This window comes from Chlamydotis macqueenii, chromosome 20, assembly GCF_036417535.1.
Source record: "Chlamydotis macqueenii isolate bChlMac1 chromosome 20, bChlMac1.mat, whole genome shotgun sequence".
NCBI lineage: Eukaryota > Metazoa > Chordata > Aves > Otidiformes > Otididae > Chlamydotis > Chlamydotis macqueenii.
The window spans coordinates 12441929-12467481 of NC_141575.1; the positions used below are offsets into that span (position 1 = coordinate 12441929).

At 54.3% G+C, this 25553-nt stretch overlaps 1 protein-coding gene across 1 annotated transcript; it reads right to left on the reverse strand.

The window, feature by feature from the left end:
• Positions 1-4866: 4866 nt before the first annotated feature.
• Positions 4867-17002, reverse strand: SAPCD2 (suppressor APC domain containing 2). Its single transcript, XM_086763824.1, has 6 exons — positions 16651-17002; positions 11814-11947; positions 8102-8248; positions 7854-7955; positions 7200-7313; positions 4867-6766 (listed from the first exon to the last, which is right to left on the reverse strand). Exons 1-6 carry the CDS (start codon positions 17000-17002, stop codon positions 6638-6640), a joined length of 978 nt encoding a protein of 325 aa, XP_086619950.1. The 3' UTR covers positions 4867-6637.
• Between the last annotated feature and the right edge of the window lie 8551 nt (positions 17003-25553).

Genomic DNA, 25553 nt, shown 5'->3' on the forward strand with positions numbered 1-25553 from the left:
AGCAGTAAATACAGATAAATATTTTGCCATGCATGTGTCTGCAACAGTGTGAGGGGGAAAGTCAGCCCGGGGAGCTGGTTCCCACTCTCACGCGGCCGAGTTTCTGTTTCCCTTGTTGCCCTCATTGCAGACCTGCCCAGGTTGCCCTGGTTCAGGTGTCTGCCAGGACCACAGCAGTGTGGCAGGGATGAGCCCTGAGCTGAGACAAGTCCAGCTGGCAGCCTGTTACAAGTGGTGTCCCCCAGGGGTCGGTACTTGGGCCCATCTTGTTCAATATCTTTATTGATGACCTAGACGAGGGGATTGAGTGTACCCTCAGTAAGTTTGCAGATGACACCAAGTTGGGTGGCGGTGTTGATCTGCCTGAGGGTAGGGAGGCCCTTCAGAGGGATCTGGATAGGCTGGATCACTGGGCTGAGCTGAATGGCATGAGGTTCAACAAGGCCAAGTGTCGGGTCCTGCACTTTGGCCACAATAACCCCATGCAGCGCTATAGGCTCGGAGCTGAGTGGCTGGAGGACTGTGAAGAGGAAAGGGACCTGGGGGTGTTGGTTGATGCTCAGCTGAACATGAGCCGACAGTGTGCCCAGGTGGCCAAGAGGGCCAACGGCATCCTGGCCTGCATTAGAAATAGTGTGGCCAGCAGGAGCAGGGAGGTAATCATCCCCCTGTATTCGGCACTGGTGAGGCCGCACCTTGAGTATTGTGTTCAGTTTTGGGCCCCTCACTACAAGAAAGACATTGAAGCCCTGGAACGTGTCCAGAGAAGGGCAACAAAGCTGGTGAGGGGTCTGGAGCACAAGTCTTATGAGGAGCGGCTGAGAGAGTTGGGATTGTTTAGTCTGGAGAAGAGGAGGCTCAGGGGAGACCTCATTGCACTCTATAGCTTCCTGAAGGCAGGTTGTGATGAACAGGGGTTTGGCCTCTTCTTCCAGGCAACAAGCAGGACCCGAGGAAATGGCCACAAGTTGTACCAGAGGAGGTTTAGATTGGACTTGAGGAAAAACTTTTTCTCTCAAAGAGTGGTAAGGCACTGGAACGGCCTGCCCAGGGAGGTGGTGGAGTCTCCGTCCCTGGCAGTGTTCAAGAGGCGGCTTGATGAGAAGCTACAGGATATGGTTTAGTAGCTGTGGCAGCAATGGTAGTGGGAAGACGGTTGGACTAGATGATCTTATAGGTCCCATCCAACCATGTGATTCTATGATTCTATGATTCTATGAGACAGAGTGAACTTGTGTCACTTGTGACACCCTCCTCACAGGCAGGGTGATGTGCAGCGTCTGCACGGCATTTGGCAGGGCCTGACCGGCACCAGTCCCTCTGCGGCAGCTCCGTCCTCACCAGCAAGGAGCTGGCTGGATGCTGTACCTGAGGACACGGTTCCAGGGAGCTTGGGCTGGGATGTCCTGCTTGCACTGGGCTGTTGCGACTATGCCTGAGCTCTGCCCTGCGGGACCCCACCTGTGGGACACACAGACGTGACCGTGGCCATGACCCTTGCCTGGGGGCGGCTGCAGGATGCCCTGCCTGCCCTCAGGTTCTTGATGGGAAGATTTTGTCATGGTTTCTTTTTTTTTCTCCCCAGGGAAAAGGGCTGCAGGACATCTCTACAGCCACCATGTCCCTACGTGGTGTCTTCTTGGGGTTGTAGACACCCCCAGAGTTCCTTCACAGGCAGGAGATTGGTTTTTGGCAGCCAAAAGAAACCAAACCTGCTTGCCTGGACCCGGCTGAGGACGAGGTGTCCCTGGCTGCCTGGGGCAGGGGACAGGAGACTTGTCGCGTCCCTCCGACCCTTGCAGGGAGGTCTTGGGGGAAAATGGGGGGTATGCGCTCAGGAGGGGCTCCGGGCAGCAGGACTCGCTGCTCCTGGATCTGGCCACAGGGCAAGTCAGAGCTACATATCCTCCCTGCCCTGTCTCCACGGGGCCAAGCTGCAGCGGGACACGGGAATGAACGAAGGAAGAACATTCGGTTGTTGAAACTGAGCAGGCACAGAGCATCCCAGGCTTCCTGCTGCTATTCCATGTGCTCAGCCCTTATCTACAGCTGGGGAAACTGAGGCAGAGCAGTAAAACAGTGTCATCGCATGGGTGGGTTTTGATCACTCCCTGGGACATGGCTGCAACCTGGGCTCCAGTGCAGGCTCTCTGCCCACACAGCCATTTCTCCCCTTCCGTCACCCATCCCTGCCCAGGACAGGGCCCCGCTTGGCGTGATCCCAGCTCTGAGAAAGGGCAGCCCAAGCTGCCCCAAGGAGGCTGAGGGGTCACCTCCACCATATCTGCACCTACTCACTGGGGTCCCACGAGGGGACACTTTGGGTCTAAGGGCACCCGCACAGCGAGTGTGGCCCCCCCAGGGTGCTGGCCAGGATCCCAGCCCCTGCTCTGGTCCTCGACAGCTGCTTCTCCCAGAGTGAGGAGACTGGGCCGATATGTAATGTGAGGAGTAAAGTCATGGTCTCCATGGCATGCAGCTGCGGAGCAAAGCAGGAATTTCAGGCGCCCCACCCCTCCCCACCACACTGGGTCTCCCTGGGAGGGAGCATCTGGGTTCCATCAGCTGTACCTTGGAAGGGGCTCCATTGGCTGCACAGGCAGCACTGAGCACCCACTCCAGGCCAGGGTCACGGCTGCAGGGAGACACCGGACCTGTCACGGACCTGGATGGAGATGTTGGGGGCACCTGGCACGGCCGTGTCCCCCTGGGAACGAGCCAGGGTGGTGTGTCAGGGGCTCTGCTGGACCCCGCAGAGTGCATCTGGGAGTGGATCTTCGCTCCACTGTTTCTCAAGTGCCAGCAGAAAATGAAACTCTCCCATGGCCACAGCCAAGAAGGGGAGCGCTGAGCATGTAATGCTGCCAAGGCAGGAGGCAGTTTTATCTCTGCCAAAAGGAGAAAAGCACTGGCGAGCTGGAGCCTGGGGTACAGGCAGGGCTGCAGCAGCAAGGCACAGGGACTGTCTGAGACAGGAGAACACCCGCAACGAGGGACCAAGAGGATGAGTGAGAGGTACCGGGCCCCAGTTCGCAGGTCTGAGATGCGCCAGGCACCCTCTTAGCCCTGCACGGCCCAGCTCCCCAACCCAGTGAGGACCAGCCCCAGCATCTGTGACCTTGTACAGGTCATCACATCCTCAGCTCATCTCCCTGGGATCTGCACCAGCAAGAGCAGGACAGCACGTGCAGCATGCGTGGGCTGACAGCATGCTGCAAACTGCCCAGGGCAGCAAGGACCCACGATGGGCAGAGCAGTTTCTGACTGGGTGGCAGGGAAGAAAAGCAAAAAGCATCCTGCTGGCATTTGGGATAATTGCTCTGCTGGGAGAGCAGCCTTTCTCTAAGGGAGGTAGCTGGGCACGCAGCCCAGCCTCCAAGGGCGTGAGAAGGGCATGGAGCTGGGCAGAAGGAGAGAAACTACAAATAGACCTGGGTGACTGGATCTTTCCCAAACTGCATGGCTGAGGACACAGAGGTCGAGATCCTACATCCCCCAGGGCAACTCGGTGGCCAGGAACATCTCTGGATTGAGCCCAGGCGAGGGCCAAGCACACCTCACTCCCGACAGCAGTACCCATCACCAGGCTCTGGCAGCAGGGACCCCAGGTGTGGTCTCACCCTGGCACCTGGGACAAACACCTGGTGACGCGAGTGCTGACTGCATGGTGCTGCACCTGGGTTTGACACCCTCAGGCGTGGAGGGGCTGAGGTGATGTGGGGCAGCAGAACTGTCCTGGCTGGGGACAGCAGAGACCTGCTCCAGCTCTTCCCAGTGCGGACCGCAGCTTTACACAGCAGTTTCCAGCTGTGATGAGAGCCCCAGAGGCATGTTCACAGATCTGTGCAAACTCAGCTCTAGCGGGAACAGAGCTCAAAAGGAAGGGAAGATGCTCACCCACGTCACCCAATGCATCGCTTACAGACCTGGCCACAAGCCCAGGTCACATGGCTCCCAGACCACCGCCGCAGCCCCCACAGCTAAGGGTGCCGACGTGAACACAGCCCAGACACACACGTGAGGGTCAGGCACAGGCCAGACCCATCAGGGACCCAGAAGCAGCATGGCCAGGCCTGGGCAACAGCTCGAGGTCAGCCCTGCAGCTCTGAGGGGGACCCTGGCCCCCCAGGCCCACCACGCTTCCGGAACTCCCCTGCCACCCTGGCAGCGGCCCCACAGGAAGTGGGCCCAGGGCCAGCACTGCTGGGCCATAGCTGGGATGTTCCCTTGGGCCAGGGCAGCCACAGGGCGGGGGCAGAGCTCCCTGGCTCTGCACAGAGCAGTGCTCAGCAGGGGCAATGATCCTCTCCTTGCTTTGAAAGCCCTCACGGGCTCTGCATCCAAGCAAAGGTTTGAAATGGGAACTGAGGGCAATCACTGCCTCCCTCCTCACCCTGTCTGGGACTCGCAAAGATCCCTCTCCCAGCTGTGGGGACTTGGCTCGAGTCCCACTCCACTCCCAGGAGGAGAGGCTCAGCCCCAGAGGTCTCTGCTCGCCCCACAGGGAGGGGGCTTGAAAAAAAAAAAGAGGTGGTGAACTAAACCAGCACCACCTGAGGAGTACCAGCCCCCAGGACAGCTTCTAGAGGAGCAGCCAGATGAAGCTACAAGCACTGGAAGGGGTGCAGGCAGCTTCACAACCCCACCTCACAGCGGTGAGGACAGACCAGAGGATCTCCAGCCCCAGAGCACAGGGAAAGCTCAGAGGGAAAGTGCATGGGAACATGACCTGGAGCAGGGACCTCCCCCAGGCTCCTCATGCACAGACCATGAGCCTCAGCTCACCGCACATCTCGCGGGACAGAACAGTCAGGAACTTCAAGGCTCACAGCAGCAGATGGGCTGATTTAGGCAGAGACAGGCAGATAAAGTAAATAGTTCACCCCACTTTATTATCCCTACAGACAAGAAAGTGACCCTTTTCACAAAGAGGATCACTTCTAATCAAACCTAAGGCAAAACAGGCACTGGACACCAGAGGTGGCATCACGAAAGAGATGGCAGGCACCGATGCCCAGGGGACAACTAGTACCCTACTCCTGCAGTCAGGGGACACAACCAGCCAAGGCCTTGCCTCTTCTCCTCCTCCCTCTCCCTGGCTCTCTGCTCATCTCCACTCTGGCACAGGGCAGCACGCACAAGGGTAGAGCAGGGATTTGTGCCTTGCCTCTTCAGGTCAAGATCAGCCTCAGAGAGAGCAGCTAGATGGGACAGAAAGCACCGGACAGATAAAAACAGGAGCAAGAAAGGAATCGGTCTGCATGGTGCCCAGCCCACTGCAGGGCAGGTCCAGCACCTTCTGCCCAGCTCAGTGCATTGTGCCACAGCTTTGTGCCAGAAGAGTCAGAGCATGAAATAACACTGGAGAGAAAGGTCCTGGTCTTGGAACTACGGAGGGCCAGGCCTGTGCTACACGAGGATTCACAAGGATTTCCTATGAAAGTACCATAAATACCAAGTACCGAGCTACAGTGGAAGATATCGTTCAGCTCAAGCTCAAGCATCACCACTGAGCTGGGTGGGCAGGAGGAAGTATCCTGAAACACACAAGTCTAATCAGACCCACGCTTAGATCCCCAGCACCACCTCAAGGGACCTGGGGCACAGTCCACAGTTGGGATGTCACCCTAGGGAGCCAGTGTACAACACCAGGACAGGTAAAGCTGCCATTTCTTCACATGGAGTTGTGCAAAGGAAAGAGCCCACCAGCCTCTGATCCATCACCGATGCTCAGTTAAACACAAAACCTTGTCCTAAAGTCTCCCCGTGAAGTTAGGGCTGTGATAGCATCTTTATGATGCAGGACATCACCTCTCCTTTTAAAGTCATCAAGAAAAAAATGTCTCACACTCATAAGGAAAGATTTGCCAGGCCAAGCCAAATGAAGGAATGTAGAGGTGTCACCTCAATCTGCAAACAGCCTGAAACAGCAGCTCAGAGGTACAGGCTACCTCGTTTGGGTCTATGGCTCATTAACTACAGGAGCCTGCAGATGTGTAAACAGCCACTATGGCATTGCTACCGTAAACTGGAAAGAAGGATTGCCCCAGGAGGAGCACCAGCTTGGGCACTGCTCTGGCCCAGTACACTGTCACTGTCAGGGAGAACTCAGGCAGCAGAGAGGCTCCAGGCGTGTCCCATGGGATTTTCAATCTTGTCTTGACAGCAGGACAAGCAGGGCACAGGCCGCCCTTCAACGGCCAGGCTTGCCTGGAGATGCCAGCTGGAGTGTTGAAGATGCATCACCTTTATATGAGAGCACTCAAAATTCAGCCCAAGTCAGGCCAAGGGCATAGCAGCTCCTCCCCATGCACACAGCACGGGCAGTGGCCACTTTCCCCAGCACGCTGGGGACCACGGGGCTGGAGGCATAGTCCCTGCAGTCCGTTTAGAGACAGAAAAGGAGCAGCTTGAGAGCAGCAGGGCTGGAAAGCCCAGCAGCAGAGCAGTGCGGGGATGCTCCCCAGGCAGGTTAGGGAAGCGCCTTCCTGGCTTCCTCTTGCAGAGATGCCACCGGCAGCTCCAGACCTCGAGACCTCAAGATACAACACCTGGAGCAACAGGTGCAATGGGTTTTGGGCAAGAGTCCCACAAAACCCCCGAGGAAGCTGGAGGACGGGGAGCAAGGAGATGGGCACTAGATGAAGGTGGAGTCCAGCTGGCTTGTTTCGTGGTTATTGCGGGCACGAGCCTCAAAGAGCTGCTTGATCAGGGCAGATTTCTCCTGCTCCAGCTGGGTGATGCGTTCGCTCTTGTCAGTCACCTCCTGCATGGGACAGAGGGAGGAAAATGCTGCTCAGAGGAGGAAAATGCTGGTGTGTGCTGCGTTGCTGGTGCTGAGATGTGAACCTCAGCGGTGAGCCCAGCCCTGGCAGGGGCATCTCAGGTGCCCCTTCCCCAGCAGCTCTGCTCACAGAGCCCAGTTGCAGTATCTGCACCTTCTCGTGACCTGCTGTTGTCACAGTCTTCTCCCTCCGCAGGGATGCCCCATCCCTCCCCATGGACACTCACCCAGCAAACAGCTGGACACACTTGAGTGACAGGAGGTCTCAGCCCACACACCCTTCTCTGGGATCACCCAGTTTGGCCAAGCTGAAGGAACACTTTCCACTGCCTCATATTCCTTCCCCTACCCCACCCCACCCCTGCTCCTCTCTCAGCCCCTCCAAGGGGATCTCCTCCTCCCGTAACCTACGCACCTTGGTGAGAAGCCGGTTTTGCTCCTTCAACATGTTGATGGCTTGCTGGGAGCCTGCTGAGGCTGGGGACGCCATGGGGACCAGCCTGCTCAGAGCTGAGGAGGGGTTCACTGCCTGCAGAGACGAAGGGAAGGGATTAGACATTGAGCCTCCTTGTCAGTGGCCCTCCCCAGCCTTTCCCAAGGCAGGAAGCTGTTTCTGTGGCACACAGGGAACTGACAGAAGCCCAGCACAGGATTAAGACCCCAGGAGAGGCCAACACAGTCTCCAGCAAGGCAGGCAGAGGTGGGAAGCATTCCTGCTGGTGTGCCCAGCTGCTGCCAGGAGCCTGGCAGGACAGTCAGCTCTGAGGAGACTGACTGAGCACCTCAGCAGGATGGTTTCCTTATTCACTTGACAATTGCTGCACCTTTTTGGGGATCTCCTTCAGTCCTCCAAATGCTTGAGCATCTCCCAGCCCACCTCAAGACCACCTGTGCTGTCCTCTTGGCTGTCCCCCATCCGCTGTCTTGCCCACGGAGCCAAGTCACCTCCCCAGAGCCCAGGGAAACTCTGGCAGCTTCGATGTCAGCCAAGCCACCAGCATGAGGGGGGGGACGGGATGGGTCCCAAGCTCATGCAGACAACTACATGCTGCTAATCTGCTGCTCTCACCTTGCCAGCAGTGGAAAGGAGGTCACTCAGGCAGCGGTTCACCTCCTGCAGCTTGGGGACCATGTGCCCCAGGTGGCTCTGGCTGCCCTCAGGGAGGAATTCCTGGGAGATGGGGAGGAATAAGAGACTGGGGGTTACCACTGCGCCAGCTGGGTCCAGCCAAGTCCCAGCTTGGTTCTCCAAGCCCACAGGGCAGCAACAGACCCTCCCAAGCAGACAGGCACCCCAAGAACAAGCCCCAGACTCACTGCACTGGTTTTGTTCTTCCCCAGAAGCCTCTGGCGTTCCTGCATGAACTGGATGTGCTGGTGGTACCACTCCCGGGTGCGTTCTATCAGCTCCAGACCCTGCAGCAGGAAATCCTTCTCCTGTTCCAGCTCCTTCATGTGCTTCAGCTGCAGGACAGAGTACACAGAGATGTCACCTCCTCCCCACCAAGGCCTTGTCAAGCCCCAGGAGCTGGTTTCTTCATGAGGCACAGAGGCACATGGATATGGGCAGGGGTCTCAGCCCCTCTCCCCATGAAAAGTCACTGAGGAGCAGGATGATGGCTGCTGCCTGGTGCTGCTTTGGAGGAAGAGTTCTCTGGTTTGGGAGAACAACTGAAGCAGGCTAAGGACAGTCAGGCCACCTCCACAATCCTGCTCCTCACTGCAGAAACAGATTTCTCCATCTTGTATTTATCCAGGGACGCAGCAGGTACAGGGCCCGCTCTACAAATCCCATGCCCCTCACACAGCTTTTGGTGACTGGCAAGCAGCTGAGCTAAGTGTGCAGACTGGAAGCCAGGGGCAAACCTGCTGCCCTGTTTTCCCAGCGCTCTGCTTCCTCCTATTCTTTACCTCCAAGGCATCTTGGAGCTGAGATGCATACCTTTCTGCTGAGTGTCTCTGCCAGTCTTTCAGGTTCAAGCACCTTGAAAGCAGGGAAGTTTATGCGCCTAGAAGACTCCTACAAGGGTGCCCAGGGCACCTGTCCCCAGATCAGCACCCTGGGACGAGCAGAGCAGGACCCCGCATTGGGTTGTGGCACAGCCAGGGCGGTTGGCTCGGCCCCTCCATCAACAGTGGGGCTGGAGCAGTGGCCTGCGCCCCAGGGGACACAGGGTCCCCTGCTACCTTCTTCTGCTGGCCCTCAGCACTGCGCTGCCACTGGCAATCACAGAGGTGGTGAGAGAAGAGGGGACATCCCTGGGGAACAGAGTGACCGGTGCATCAGCCCTCACCCAGCGACCCCAGGGCTCCCGCTCTGCTTCTCCTGAGCTGTGCCCGCCTGCTCCCCCAGCTCCTGCCCCCGGCTCCATGCCAAGAGCATGGGGAGCTGCCAGCCTGTGGCCTTTCTGCCACAATACAGCCTGGCGTCCACCACCCAGAGCACAGACTGGGCTCCAGGAGAGTCTCCTTCAGGCACCAAGGCAACTTTGATCACCCAGAAGCAACCTCTCCTGCTGCTTTGGAGAGCATCTGGAGGGGAGTGACTCAGCTCAGAAGTGACCCTGAACAGATACCCACCCCTGGGGACAAGTGAGACCATACCAAGATCTTCTTCTTGGCCACCAGCACTTCCCTGTTCCCATGCCAGCTGCCCTTTATGCCAGGGCTGCTCTTGCTCCCGCTGCTCCTGGAAATGCTGTTTACAACACGACAGCCGCCCCCACCACACGCCTGGATGGACAGACAGACCAAAGAGGACGTACCCACAGGAAAAAGCGCAGAGCCTTGGTGCTACGCAGGCTGTTGCTGAGGGGTATGAAGAAGGTTCTGTATGTGGCAAGGACCACCACCCAGCTTGGGCTGCAGCCTGCGACTGCCTGGCCTGCCCTGGTCCCACGAGGCTTGCTGGCCAGCACGGTGACCGAAGGAAGAGGCAGCATCCCACAGAGCAGCGGGACATCACCAGCTCTGAGAGGCGTGGGGACAGATGGCGTCTCGCTAAGGACGGGACGCTCTAGGGGCAGAAACAGCTTCTGGAGCAGGAGGAAGACAGAGTGCTGGACCCGGCTGGTGCCACCCGGGGTAGGAGGGGAGGGGACAGTGCCGTACACTGGGCTGCCTACACATGAAAGCGCTCAGCCTCTCACAGAAGGTCTCATCCCAGCTACTCCCTGTGGCCATGGGGAAATCAGGCCGATCGATGATGGACTGGCTGGAAAACACCAGCTGAGCTGACACCAGCTGTACTCGTGCAAAGGGTCCTGGGGCTGCAGCACAGCCCCCCACACCTCCACTTCACTGCTCAGGATGAACTGGTCCTGTTGTATTCTGGGATGCAGGATGGACACTGGCGCTCCCATCCTCCCATGGGCTTTAGGCAAATCAGCCTTATCACAGCCAAGTGCCTTGTCTCTGCGGGGACCCAACAACCTCCCAGCATCAGGGGAGAGGTGACAGCACCGCCCTGCAGAGGAATTCAGTCCTTGCTGGACTCAAACCTGCTCCAACTGTCTTGGTATGCTCAGAGGTGGGATTAGTACCCAAAGCTCCTGCTGGGGTGCCAAGGAAGGCTTCTCACTGTAGGACAGGGACAGATGCCCCTTTTCCAGGGAGGAGCATGCTAAAGCCAGCGCAGCACTCAGGTACATGGGGAGAGGGGAAGAAAGGCAGAGGACCTCCCTTCCACTGCCCTCCCCACAACAACTTGGGGAAACAGAGGCAAGGGCAACACAAGCCCAGAGCAAAAGTGCTTGCGGCAGAGCTGGGAACAAACCCCAGCTCTCAGCAGACACGCTGGCCACCAGCCCCTCCTCACCAGTACTAGGCAGGACCTTAAGCTCACAGCAGCGATGGGCTCCAGCCTGGAGCTGCACGCACAGGGAAGAGCCTTGCCAGGGAAGGAGTGACCTTCCCCTTTCTAAAGCAGCAACTCCCAACCACAAAAACTGAGAACCAGACGCTCCCAGAAGCACACATCTACATTTATTACTCCTTGCCAGCACCTCTCTGCAGAGACCCCCTCAGCCCAAGAGCACCCCAACCCCTTGCATGACTAAAAGCCCAGCAAACCAGCTGCGCACAAACCCCCTCATCCCCAGGCCAGGCATTGGGGCACATTATGTCTCCCAAGGCCAGTGCCGGGCTGCAATCAATCCTGTCTGCACTGCCAGTCAGCCCCACTGGGCTCTGAGAGCAGGGTGACACCAGAGTGTGAGGAGTGGAAGTGTAGAGGTGACAGAGACAGCCTTGTCAGCAGCGCTGACACTGGTGAGAGGAGCTCCAGACAACCACTCATGCTGCAAGCTGGGTCCTGGCTCTCTTCTCAGGAAAATTTAGCTTGAGCTTGTGAGCAGCTTCTCCATCCCACTTGTGAGCAGTGCCAATCCCTTCATGTAGGCAATTTGATCCAAGCCTCTCCACCTGGGGACAGAGACAGGGCAGCAGACCCCTCCATCCTGGGCTGCCCGGCTAAACTCAATGCTGATTTCTCACTATTACTGGCAAAAAGTCTCTCAGGAGCCAGGAGGATCAGCATGCTTGAGCCCTGATCTACAGAGACCATCTGGCAGGGGACACAGCCTGACACCACCGCTCGCCAGCGCAGAGTGTACCTGACTTTCGCTGGAGTGCTTGAAAGGCCCAGAGACTCATCTGCTGCTATACCTACACGTTTGCCTTTCCCTGCCTAGGTTTTTGCCTATGGGGAAGGCACCCGTGCAGTCGACCGCTGGCTCTGTGGGCTGACCACATTCTGGGGGAAGGCAGGGGAATGCACGCCTCCTGAAGTGCCTTCTGTCCCGAATCGTGCCAGGCAGGGAGAAGAAATGGTAGGACCTCCATGTACATCAACAGAGCTTTGTATCCAAAATACCAGGATCTGCCCGACACCCCACGGCCCACATGTGCAGGGTGGGCAGGGGAGAGCCACAGCGCAAACAGAGCTGTTGTCAGTGGCGAGACCCCTGCAATCCACCTTCCCCCAGGGACTTGGGGCACCTTGCTGGAGCCCATGGCAGGACCCCCTTACCATGCTGAAGTCCACACCGTTGGTGATGGTGTGCCTCCGGTGCTCTGCATGTCCCCTCTGATGCCTCCGAGCGTCCCCAGCCCCTGGATGGCCTTCATCTCCCTGTGAGTGTCCAGCAGCCTTAGCATCGCCACCTGTAACAGAGGAAAGCATCAGGCCACCAGCTGCTTGTGACAAAAACCTCCCCACAGCCACTTCTATGGGACTATCTGCAGGGTGGTCTTGCAAACAGACATGGTAGGGAGCAGCTGAGCAAAGCACTGGCCCGAGTGCCTGCTTGTATATTTATAGGGGCAGGGCAGGCTTCAGCAACAATTTGCTGTGCCAGGCTGGTAACAGACCTCAGCGGTCATCTTCTGCAAAAAGCAGGCAGCTTTTCAGGCAACGCTGTTTCAGTTCCAGCACAGGTAATTAAACCATCAGCGATACTGCCTACCCTCGTCCCATCCTCACGAGTCCTGGCTCCTACTTAGAGATGGGCTTGGCCATGCAGACGTCTCCCCACAGACCTCATGCCTGTGGTCTGACTATAGAGTAAATCAGGCTGCAGGGTTTCCAAAATTTTATTGAAATCCCAACATACTATTTTGCAAAAGATAGATCTACTGCAAACAAATGATGCAGGTGCAAATCCACACATAACCTATTTTTGCAGATTAAGCTCATACCAGCAGGTTTTAGGCTGGATCAGACACCTCCTACCTGTGCTGCCTGTACGCCAAAGCAGGTACTGGCTGGGTACCTGCAGAACAGTCAGTACAAGCCTCAGACCACCCACCCTGGTGAACTCGCCAGAAATGCAGTCCTGCAGCCACAGCCGAGCCAGTTCAGATCCCCAGTTCTGGCCGAGCTGGCAGAGCACCACCCTGCTGTCCCGAGTCACAGCGCCAGGGCAGCCAAGGGTGCAGCCAGCACCCTCCCCAGACGTGCCCAGGCAGCAAGTCTGCTGCATCTCCCCTCTTGCCTCGGTCCCCTGCCGAGTCCCCAGCAGACCCGGCATACTGCTCACCCCCTTGCTCTTGCAGCTCACCCTGCTCTCTGCACACAGCTTTCCTCAAGAGTTTCTTTCCCAACTTGGCTTTCAAACAAGAGCAGCAGGGAGGTAGGCAAGCGAAGGCAGGCAGTGAGGCAGCTGGGGAAAACATCTCCTCAGGACCGGCTCCCCATATATCTCCCAGGCACACCCACCCATCACCACATCCTTCTCCCAGGGGTCAGGCATGCACCGGCTCCCTGGTGCCAGAGTTGCCTGGCACAGGTCTATTGCGTTCCCTGCGGGGCAAGAAGGACTGCAAGTGCCAAGACAGGGCACACAGCATTGCCTGGGCTGGCATTGCCCACTGCTCCACAGATCTCCTCAGTCAAACACATGGACACGACGCAAGAGAAGGCAGCGACGGCCGCAGGAGCCACCCTTCACCTTGAGGCAAAGAGGTCTGGGAGAGCTGCACCACACCGGTGCTGTCTGTGCTGCCACGGTTGTGCCAGTTCAGCAATGGGAGCTGGACTCAGATTCAGCAGCAGGCAACGCTACACAAGCACTGCGCTCAGCCTGTCACTTTATGTCGCCGGGGAAACAAGCCACTGTGGTATGGGAAAAATCCTCCTTCTGGTCCATCCTGGCATCCTGCTTCTCCTACCAGCAAGTGCTCTGGCATCGACAGGTCTCCAGCATGTCAATAAACACAAAGTCTTGGATACCACCCACTCATCTGCTTTGCCAGCTGTCTTTGGTTTCACGCACCCATACCTACGTGGGAGAAATCCAGCAAGACCAGTACAACCACGCACATGTCCTCCTAGCAGACTCATAGCACATCCTGCTTGGGAAGCTGAGGAACAGCGCCAAAACCAAAGATAGCTTCCATAGGCAGAATCCCAAAGCAAAGCCAGGAGCACCTCTGGGAAGAGCTGCAGGGCAAAAACACATTAAAAAGCTTTTTGCTGCTGTTATTTGGAAGTACCAGGTTGAGCTGAGCTGAACCTGCAAGAAGACACTCCCTGGCCAAACAGCTGAGCTCTGTGCACCTGAGCTGACAATGTCATGGCCAAAACTGGATCCTGCTAACAAGCGGGGATCAGTTCTTCATAGGGAAAGAGCAGAACCAGCTCACCAGAGGCAGAAGGGATCCTACTGTGAGATACAGGATGGCCTCCTCCCTCCCACAGCCTCTCTGCCCCTGCAAGGCACGAGCCCAGCGCTCGCCAGCCAGAGCAAGTGTCCAGGATGGAGCAGACATGTCAGGGCTCCTTTCCACACCTACACACCTCTCCTTGGCAATGCCCAGCCAGTAACAGCTGCCTACAAACCATCCCCACCTTCCTGCCAGGGCCATCAGCTCTCCAGGCAGCTGCTAGAGCCAGGCCACTGCAGCAGCGAAGGCAAGCACTGTGTCAGGGAGGAGGCAGTGCCCAGGGCCACCATAGACCTCCTGGGCAAGGCACCTTCTGCTCTCGGGGGAACCACAAGGGCAAAGACCCCAAGACGCTCGGATGCTGCTGTGACGAGCCACCGAGGCACCAGTGGTAGGGAAGCCATCACAGTGACTTCTGTGCCCAGTGACTTCCTCTCTATCAGCCCCACCATCCCTGCGCCCAGCAGACACCATGGGCTCCCCACAGACCATGGTGGGTGCCCAGCAGCAGCGTGGGGGCTGCCGAGAGTCTCTGAGAAGCTGGAAGCTGACTCTGAACAGGGACTTCTTCAGAAGCACATCTGCCCATACGCTAATGGAGGTTAGCGGGGAAGAGGGGACCGAATCACTGTCCCACTGTCTCACTGCACCCCTGGACGCATCAGAAGGATCACCTGGCCCCAGCCTTTGCTATCTCACCACAATTCACATCCAAATCACCTCTGATGCATGCAGATGTCCCCTGGACCAGAAAGCCGAGCCAGGGTGGCATCCTGGGAGCACCTCCTGCCCCCAAAACACAGACAGGGAGACCTTCCTCAGACTTTCTGCAGTTGATGAGCACTGATACACCATCTTGCTGCACTTGTTTGGGTTCTTACAGAAGATGCCTCATGCAGCTGGAGGCTTAGACCAGCCTCGAGCCCAAACAATATTATCTTAACGGAGACAGGGCTTCCTGGACCTGTGGGCAGCTCGCAGCACCCAGCACATTTCGCTGCAGTGAGACAGAGCCACGTCCTGCCACAGCAGTGCCCAGCTCCCCTCACCGTCAGTTGAGGAGAACATCTACCCGTTCAACAACAGCCCCGGGAAGCTGTGCAGGAACTGGAGCTGAAAGAGAAAGAATAACTAACTCTGAGTTATACCATTCGCTAAGCTGCTGAATGAACCTGAAATTCAAGGGCTGGTGCCAGAATACGGCCCTACACTGTGGGAAACCGGCAGCAAGGGCTGAGGCACGAACCCTGCCCGCAAGGCTGTGGACATCAGTATAACATCAGCCTATAACCGCAAGATCCTCAGCAACCAGAAAGCTGCTGTAGTCACCTGCCTGCTCCTTTCCAGGGCAGAGCTTTCCATTTGCTGTTTATTTACCAAGCAGGATTTTTTTTCAGGTTTTTCCAGATTTACAGTCTCAGCGACAAAAAACTTAGCCTGCTTAATAACTTTTCCCTAGATGAAGCTCCAGTGATTAGTCTGGAGGCAAAATGGAAAGCAGAGAACCTCAGCCACGGTTAAAGTTTCTTCTCCACCCAGCAGAAGAAGGGAAGGGCAGGGAGCAGGTGGGAAGGGAAGGCAAACCAGCCCAGACAACTTTCTACAGGTAGAGGAAGTCATCGCACTCAAGTGTTGCAATAACAAACACCAGCTCCTCACACAGACCTCGGTGTCTGTAGATATCAAAGCACTTCACAAATCTAGATAAATAATTATTACCTACACATGATAAGTCCTGAAGCCTGGTTTCCTTATAATGCCTCCTACAGATCAGCCACAAATCATGATGGTGGTGGGATGGTCTCCCCCTTGCCAAGGTCAGCTGCCACCTGGCAGTGGCGGTCTGGGGACCTCACGTCCTGAGGAAGGGGCAGAGGCCACAGGGACCTGCTGGTGTCCTCCGCAGAGAGAGCCTAGCCACCCAGACAGCGCTTGGGGACAGCAAAGTGCATCTCCCTGACGCCGCTTTCCCATTTAACTGTTGCTTAATTATCTATTATCGTAAATAGTGCTGCAGGATGATCCAAACAAAAGGGTCGGGTTTTGCTTTTTTTTTTTTTTTTTTTTTTTTGTCCAGAACGTGGATGAAACGGTGACCCGAGCTTTTCCGAGCGCCCAGCTGCGGCAAGGAGCCCACCCAAGCACAGGGCTGCTCCGCGACCGCAGCTCTCACCCCGGCCAAGGCGCTCAGCTCTCGGAGACCCCGGGGCCACTCCCGAGGAAGGTCACCCACAGGGGACAACGGGGAACACGTTAGGGTAAAGCCCTTAATCTTTCTTGTCGCCGCTCCACACAGAGCGGCACGCAGGCGGGGAGAATGGCGAAGGGCAGCGCCAGCCCGCGGGAGCAGCGTGGTCCCCGCCGCTGGGATCCTGCCCCACCAAAGCCAAAATTCGAAATATCAGTAACTTTGGCGGGGTGTCGCAGCAGGCCCGCGGCGGAGCTGGCTGCTAGTTCCAGCCCGGAGCAAGGGATCGGGGCTGCGCGGCCCGAGTGGAGCCCAGCCTGCCCTCCCCCAGCCGCCCGACTCCCCCGGGCCCCGCTCCCCCCGCCTCGTGCTCCTCCCTAAACCAGCTACCCTACCGGACCCGTTCTCCCCCCTGCGCCGTCCCCCCCCCCTCGCGGACCGGTTCCCCCCTCAGACGCGTTCTTCCTCCGGCGCCGTTCCCCCCGCGGACCCGCTCCCCTCCGCCCCAGCTCACCCCGGCCGCGGGGCCGGCTCTGCCCCGGCTCCCGCTCCTCCCCGCTCCGCCGCCCGCCGCCGTTCTCCAGCCGGGGCTGAGCACCGGGCAGGGCAGCGCGCAGCCCCACGACGAACCGCTCGAAGGTCAGGTACCCGCTCGCCGGTGCCGCCCGCCGCAACCCCTCCATCACCCCGGCGGGCAGCTCCCGGGCTTCCGCTCCCCGCCAGCGAGACTCGATCTCCCGTAGGTGCACATAACCCCGCCGCCGGTCATCCAGGATATCGAACAAAGTCCGCAGGCTCTGCAGGAAAACCCGGGGAAGACCCTCAGTCCCGGCGGGGAACGACCGGTCGCCGCGCTCCGGTGCCATCACTCCGCCGCCGCCGAGCGTTACTCGCCGCTCCCGCCCCCGAGCTCCGATTGGGTGCTGACGGGAGGTCCCCCGCTCTCATTGGTTGGAGGCGGGAGGCGGCGCTGGCCATTGGCTGAGGGGGACGACGGCGGTTTGAGTTCCACGCCGCGCCTGCCCCCCTCTCGGCGGGGGATGACCGGGGGTCCGGGTCCCTCCGGGGGAAGGTCCGGGACCCCAGGTCCCCCCCGCTCTGCGCCGAGAGCAGGGCGTCCTCAGGGAGGTACTGAGTCCGGGCATGCTAGTGCCGTGGCTGGAGTTGCGGTAGAAACCCAAAGGAACCGACAGACATGGAGAAAAGAAAAATGCGTCAGCCTTGACAATAGGCGAGAGAAGCAGGATTTGGGCCATCTCTCGCATCCACTTGGTACGATCTGGCATTGTGAAGAGAATGAACAGAAGGTGCAAGGCATTTGACACTGTCCTGCACGACATCCTTCTCTCTAAACTAGAGAGATGTGGATTTGACAGATGGACCATTCAGTGGATTAGGAATTGGCACTCAGAGAGTGGTGGTCAACGGCTCAATGTCCAGGTGGAGACCGGTGACTAGTGGTGTTCCTCAGGGGCTGGTGTTGGGCCTGGCCCTGTTCAACATCGTTGTCGGCAACACTGACAGTGGGATAGAGTGCACCCTGAGCAAGCTTGTCGATGACACCAAGCTGTGTGGTGCCGTTGACACGGTGGAAGGGAGGGATGCCATGCAGAGGGACCTGGACAGACTGCAGAGGTGGGGCTGTGCCAACCTTATGAAGTTCAACCAGGCCAAGTGCAAGGTCCTGCACCTGGGTCAGGGCAATCCCAGGCACAAATACAGGCTGGGCGGAGAATGGATGGAGACCAGCCCTGAGGAGAAGGACTTGGGAGTGCTGGTGGATGAGAAGCTCAACATGAGCTGGCAATGTGCGCTTGCAGCCCAGAAAGCCAACCGCATCCTGGGCTGCATCAAGAGAAGCGTGGCCAGCAGGTCGAGGGAGGGGATTCTCCCCCTCTACTCTGCCCTGGTCAGACCCCACCTGGAGTACTGTGTCCAGTTCTGGAGCCCCCAGTATCAGAAAGATGTGGACCTGTTGGAGTGAGCCCAGAGGAGGCCACGTAGATGATGAGAGGGCTGGAGCACCTCTGCTGTGAGGCCAGGCTGAGAGAGCTGGGGCTGTTCAGCCTGGAGAAAAGAAGGCTCTGGGGAGACCTGAGAGCGGCTCCCAGTGCCTAAAGGGGGCTGCAGGAAAGGTGGGGAGGGACTCTTCAGCAGGGCCTGGTGGGACAGGACGAGGGGTGATGGTTTTAAAATAGAGGGAGGTAGATTCAGACTGGATATACGGAATAAATGTTTCACACTGAGGGTGGTGGAACACTGGCCCAGGTTGCCCAGAGAGGTGGTGGATGCCCCATCCCTGGAAACATTCCAGGCCAGGTTGGATGGGGTTCTGAGCAACCTGATCTGGTTGAATATGTCCCTGCTCCTGGCAGGGGGGTTGGACTGGATGGGCTTTAACAGTCCCTTCCAATCCAAACTATTCTGTGATTCTATGGGTTTCTGTGTCCAGTGCCCCTACCCCACCAACACCTCCCTGTGTCATGTGCCAAGGACAGTTTCCTTCAGCTCTGAGCTGGCTTCAAAAGGTGGTGGAAGGTCCTTGGCCCTCAAGCCCCGCCACTCACACAACCCTTGCTGTGCTCCCCTTGCCAGCAGCTCCCCTCTCTGGGCCAGGCACTGGGAGTCTGTCCTTGGTGTTTTCAGCACCTTGGTCCTACTCCTGCCTTCTCCATTCTTGCTGCTCCTCTTCTCCACGGAGTTTCTGTCAGACCCACAGCAGTCTCCGGAGACCCCCACCGGGCTTTTCTCTATCAAGGACCTGCTCCAGCATGTCTCCTCTGTGCTATGGCCAGGCTCTTCACAGCCTGCTTTTCTTTAAACCAATTCTTCTCATAAATTTCCCCAACCTGTCCTACCTGTTTTGAGCTCTCTGCTTGGCTTAGCTCTCTCTGACTGAACAGGTTCACACCTGCATAGGACACAGGGAGAAGGAACTGGTGCACCATCCTTCCTCTTTCTGCTCCAGAAAGAAGAAGGCACTGAATGTGCTTAGCTCCAGCAGCATCAGCACATGGGCTGTTTTGCTTGACAAAGGCTACATTTGCAGGAAAATTAGTTTTTCTGTAGGTTCCTCCCACAACTCTGGCCTTGCTGGAACAGCCAGGAATAACAGGGGGAATTCAAGATGACCTTAATGTCTCTTGTCCAATTTCCCTGCCTGGCAGGTCTATCCCACCAGGAAAGCAATCTGGAGATACCAGACACAATTCCTGGCACTGACTGTGTCTGGTGTGTCGTAGTTCAGCCCTGATCGGGACCAGACTATGCAGTCTCTCTTTCACTCCCCCCACCCTCCGAGAGAATAGGGGGAGACGATATAAGAAAAATGGCTCGAGGTTTGAGATAAGGACAGGGAGAAATCCTTAAAGTTACCATCACAGGCAAAACAGACTTGACTTGGGGAAAACTATTCATTTTATTGCTTAAAACAGAGCAAGATAATGAGAGAGAGAACAAGACAACCTCCCCCCATCCCTCCCTTTTCCCAGGCTTAACATTATCTCTATCACCTTCCCTTTCCCCCGAGCGGCACAGGGGGGAAGAGGGAATGGGGGTTGCGGTCAGTCCATCACGGGTTGTTTTACGCCGCTGCTTCATGGTCGGGGGAAGAACCCCTCACATTCTTCTCCTTCTCCGGTGTGGGGTCCCACCCCTACGCCACAGTGCTTCGTGAAACTGCTCCGGCGTGGATCATCTCTTCCATGGAGTTCAGTCTCTCCAGAACGGCTGCCCCAGTGGGCCCTCCACGGGCCACAGCCTCCTTCAGGCATCCACCTGCTCCGGCGTGGGGTCCTTCACGGGCTCCAAGTGGATCTCTCTTCCTCCGTGGACCTCCATGGGCTGCAGGGCGACCTCTGCTCCACCATGGTCGTCACCACAGGCTGCAGGGGAATCTTGGCCAGGAGCCACATTACTCCTCCCCCTCCTTCTGAACTGACCTTGGCGTCTGCAGCCGTTCCTCTCAACAGGCTCGCAGATGTCTCTCAGGATCTTTTTTACATCTTATTCACTTCTCATCTCCTCTCCACTTCTTGCAGCCGGGCCGGACCGAGTCGGGCCCAGTCGGCCGCCTGGCGAGAGGCCAGAGGGTGAGGCCTGCAAGGCCCATGAGGCCTATGCCTACCCCTCTGCGCCTCTGCCCCCGTTCAGCTTCTTCACATCTTCTCTTCTCTTTTTTTTTTTTTTTTTTTTGTTTTCCCCTTCTTAAATATGTTATCGCAGAGGCGTTATCACGGGACATTCTGCTACCAATCGGCTCAGCCTTGGCCAGCAGCAGGTCCGCCCTAGGCCTGGCCGAGTACACTGAACAAAGGGGAGCGACTTCTAGCAGTTTCCTACAGAAGCTGCCACCTTAGGTCCCCCCTCACTAAACAAACCCACAACACTGGTGGCTCAGCTGAAACACTCTTGCTCCTCCATGTGAAGCTTTCTGCTCTGGCAACAGCGAGCTGGGACACAACTGCCCAGAGCAGCTCTGGTCTCACCACGCTTTCTATACCAAAGTGCCCTCAAGAGGCTGCTGTAAGACAGGCTGAAGTATTCATCCTCAGCGTGGTTGGGTGAATGAGGCTAGGGAGATTTTAAAAATTCTTGGAAAAGGGTTTTTGGAGTTTCATTTTGTTTTGTTTTGGTTTTTTTTTCTCTGACTGAATAGTTTATCTTGGGGCTAGCCCAGGCTCTTCTGACTGACAGAGCCATCTTTGTGATTTTTTGATTCAGACAATGCAGTTATTCAGTTCCCCTTCCTCCACGCTATTGAGAAGCACCAGCTGCTGTTCAAACCTGGCCCAGCCGTCCCTCGCTGCTAGCCCGCAGGCACAGGCAAGTGACACACATGGCTCTGGTGTGGTGGCACCCGATGCACCAGAGCCTGTCTCTGGGAGGGTGCCTCATCATAGAATCACAGAATAGTTTGGATTGTGTGGCATATTGGCGAGACAGAGTAACAGGCAAGACAGCAAGTGAGCCCAAAGGACCAAAGTTTATTTTTACAGCAATGTTTTATACTCTTTACCCGGATGCTCTTTGTCTATGATCTCTATTCCTATAGGGCAACTATTAGCACGATCTCTACCACCCCACTATTTGTCCAATTAACTTTACGCTCTTGATTGACGTTGTTCTTCATCACGTACTTCTTCACACCGTTGCTTCTCAGCATGTACTCTTGCTTTGTCCATTGTGCTCAGGTCCTGTTTGCTTCGATACATTCACCCCTATTCCCATCCGCATTACTCACTTTGCTCCATTCACTTACATTTGCTCATATTCCCATCCACTACATTTCCCCCTTTTTTGTTTAAGAGATCCAAAGCAAGCACTACATTGACATGCTCAAGCATGACCTTGTTAATACTGCACTTGATCATTCATTGCACACAAGTTAAAAAACATGGAGTACAGACACAAATCAGAAAAAAAAGACAAATATCCCTGATAAGCACAAAATAACAAGTCTTTTAAGCTATATCCCAAGGTTCCCAAACCATGGAAGAAAACCAAAGAATTCCTCTTCTGAATGTAACTTCAATTGCTGGGTCAAAGCCTTCAGTTGATCAATACTCGCTTGAACTGATCCTGAGTAGTCACTAAGGTTCATACAACACATGCCTTCAAAATCCTGACATCCATGGCCTTGAGCTAAGAGTAGAAAATCAATCGCTGCTTGGTTCTGTAATATAGCATGCCTTATTGAGTTAACATCCATTAATAAGCCTTGCAAAGCGATACTAGTTGCATTGCTTTCTTTAGTAAGCCAACATCCTAACTTATTAATCATATTTAATGCGTGTGCAGTCCCTATAGATGCAATCAAGGAACCAAAAACTCTGTCAGCTGCATTCCAGAATTTTACATTTGAATCACAGTTCTCTGGGAATGTTTTTACAGCTCATCTCATACGACGACTGAGTTGATATGTCAAATTATGAGATGGGATATTAGGACAAAATAGCATTAGTCGGCCAAAAGCACATGGTCCTCCCACGGCCTTCCCAGGAATACCTTTCCATGCCCTATCCCCACAAATCAAAAAAATATCTTCAGGAAGGCCAATAGCATTGATCCCAGGTATAATTTTACTTGATGCAGTGTTATTATACCAAGTGCAGTTCTTAAAAAATTTTCTGTGTGGTGAAACGTCAAACCCAGAACTATTCATGTATATTTTAGCCGTGTAGTTCAAAGAGAAACAAGGGTGACTTTTCAGTGTACCCATAATGTCTAATTCCTGTGGTTGAATTGGCAAGGCTGGAAAATCATGTATCATATTTAGTGAGGTGTTATACCAACCTCGTGGTTGTGAGGTGGTTTTTCACCGTGTCTCATGACACCACCAGAGAGGCTCAATAACACCTGTTTTTTTTCATGGACTTTGCACTGAAACATTATAAAAAGTATCTAATTCCTGACTTGCTAATGGTACACCTACCAAACAGGTACAAAAAGGCGCAGTTGGTGTAGTGATAGAAAGACACATGGTACTTGTGTTCGTTGCTTCAGGAAGGGTAAGCCAGACATTGCTATTAGGCACATTGAAGCTGACAGCAGGCAATCCTGTGACTCCTCCGATGAATCTGAGACATAAGGTCGCACAAAAAGCGATGGAACCCATTGTAGTCTATCACCTGTAGAAACACAAGCATATCCCCGACCCCAAGTTATTAAATCTTTTGGTTCTTCCCATTGTCCTGAAATTGGATTTTTTACCCTTACCAATGGTTTACTCTAAAAAGGTATGGATAAACCATGTTGTTTTTCATATTTTGACTTATACGTCTCATCTTGATTCAAAAAATTAAGGACATAAGTTGCTTTCCATAACCCTTCCTGTGGAGATTCCAACCCCATATTCCCCCTTTTTTGTTTATTGAGCTGTTCTTTCAAAATCCTGTGAGTTTGTTCAATAATTGCTTGATCTGTGGGTGAATGAGGAATACCTGTGACATGTTCAATACCCCATTGTTGTAAAAATACTCGAACGTGTGCAGAGCTATAAGCAGGCCCATTGTCAGTCTTCACTCATCGTGGAACACCTAAAATTGCAAAACAGGTTAGCCAAAGTTTACAAACATCACGTGCTCTCTTTCCCATGTGTGCAGTAGCAACAAGATACCCAGAAAAAGTATCTACTGTTACATGCACATATTTCATTTCTCCAAACTCTCCAAAGTGTGTGACATCTGTTTGCCACAACTCATTACCTTTAATTCCACGTGGGTTAACTCCTTCCTTGACAGGCAACGGGGCTAAGAGTTAACAATCAGGACAGGCTGCAAGAATACTACGTGCCTGAGTCATGGTTATCTGAAAATGTCTTTTAAGTGCTCTAGCATTTTGATGATAAAAGGAATGTGACAATTTAGCTTGCTCAAATCGATTAGGAACTATTGCAGGCACAGTGTAAAAATCTGCTAATTGATTACCTTCCATTATAGGACCAGGTACATCAGTATGAGATCGAACATGCATCACATAGAAATCATGCTTTCTTTGATCTATTAAAGACCAAAGCATGCAAAGTTCAGCCATTAAAAAAGAATTATCCACATTCTTAATCATTGAATAATCAAGTCTCGCTACTCTCCCTGCTACATAAAATGAATCTGTGACAAGATTAACAGGCTCATCTTTAAATTTTAACATAGCCATATTTACTGCTACCAACTCAATTACTTGAGTTGAGCCTTGTGGAACAATTTTTACTTCATGCTGCCATTCCGCCTCTTGGGATGGTTTCCATCCCATGGCTGCTTTCCTTGATTTGCCAGAGCCATCTGTAAAGACAGTAATGCCTTGTACAGGGGTTGGTCTGCAACGTAATTTTGTATACAGGGGCAATTTAGTAATTTCAGCCCAAATTCGATGTTCGGGATAATGAATAGAGATTTGGCCTTGAAAATCAGCCAAAGCAATTTGCATATTGAGATTCTCATCAAGAAGCCAATTCAAATTTTCTTTGGTTGCAGGAACAAAAATTACAGATGGATCTACTCCATCAAGAGCCTGTAATCTGGCCCTTCCCTTTTGTATCAATTTAGCATAAGCTTCAAGAATTGTTACTACTGTTTTTGATTGAGAATGTGGCAAAAAGAGCCATTCAATTACAGTAGAGGGTCTTTTGCACTCTCTTCCCATTGAAAGAGAACTGCAAAAGGTTGAAAAACATTAGCAACTATTGCCAACATGATTGGTAGTTCAAGTTCAATCGCCATCCTTGCAGATTTTCAATTGCCTGTGAAACTATAGATAAGGCTTTCTTGGCCTAGATGTTCTAGATGACAATGTCATCTAGTGTTCTAGATGACAATGGATCAGGATTTCCCTTTAAGTGTGAATAATGGATGTAATTCTTCAGTAGTGAGTCCCAAGACTGGTCGAAGCCAATTAATTGCACCTAAAATCTTTTGCAGTTCATTAAGTGTTATTGTGTCCTTTAGCTTTATACAAAGAGGCTGTGGAGGAATTTCTTGTTTGGTAATTTGCCATCCTAGGTATTTCCATGGGCTGGTTTCCTGTACCTTGTCTGGTGAGATGTGAAGGCCAGCTTGTTTGATGGCTTTGTATATTTGCATAACAACCCTTTTTAAGTCACTGTCAAGTGGTGCAGCAATTAAAATATCGTCCACATAGTGATAAATGATGGCATCCATATTTTGGATTCTTACTGGATGAAGTGCTGCATTCCTCCTATTCCCACAATTGTGGAAGCAGGGTCCGCTGTGGGCCATTCTGGCGGCCAGACAGAACTCTGGATGATAGAGACATCCGCACCAGTATCTACAAGTCCTGTAAAACAGTGTCCATCAATGGTGCATGTTATCATAGGCTGTGTCCCCTTTATAGATATTGTCCACAATACCTGTGGTTTTCCAGTACTGTCAAAACCTTTTTTACCTGAATGTCCAGATTTCCCAGAAGTTTCCCCTTGAAAAGGTACAAGCTGTGCGATACGCTGTCCTGCTGAGGTAAAACAAGGAGGCACCGGTGTCCATGTCATGATTTGAATTTCTCCACTGTAATCTGAATCAATGATTGCAGGTAAAAGAAAAAGTCCCAGTTTAGTGGTTGATGACTTACCAATTAACAAAGCATGCATCCCTTTTTCTATCGGACCCCAAACTCCCGTCGGGATAAGAATTACATCAGTTGTTATTGTAACTGAGTGGGCAGCAGCCAGCTCCAGCCCCGCACTCCCTGCGGTGGCTGGAGTGAGGTCGCCTACCACACAGTGTGACATGGATTTATTTGATTGTCCGGGGCGCGCGGCCTCGCCCCCCACCTCACGTTTCCTGAGCGATCTGATAAGGGCTGTCCATCAGTGTGATATCTGGAATCACATTCATTAGACCAATGTTTTCCTTTCCTACAACGAGGACAGTTTCAGGGTGGAAAATTTTTTCTGTCTGCATTTTT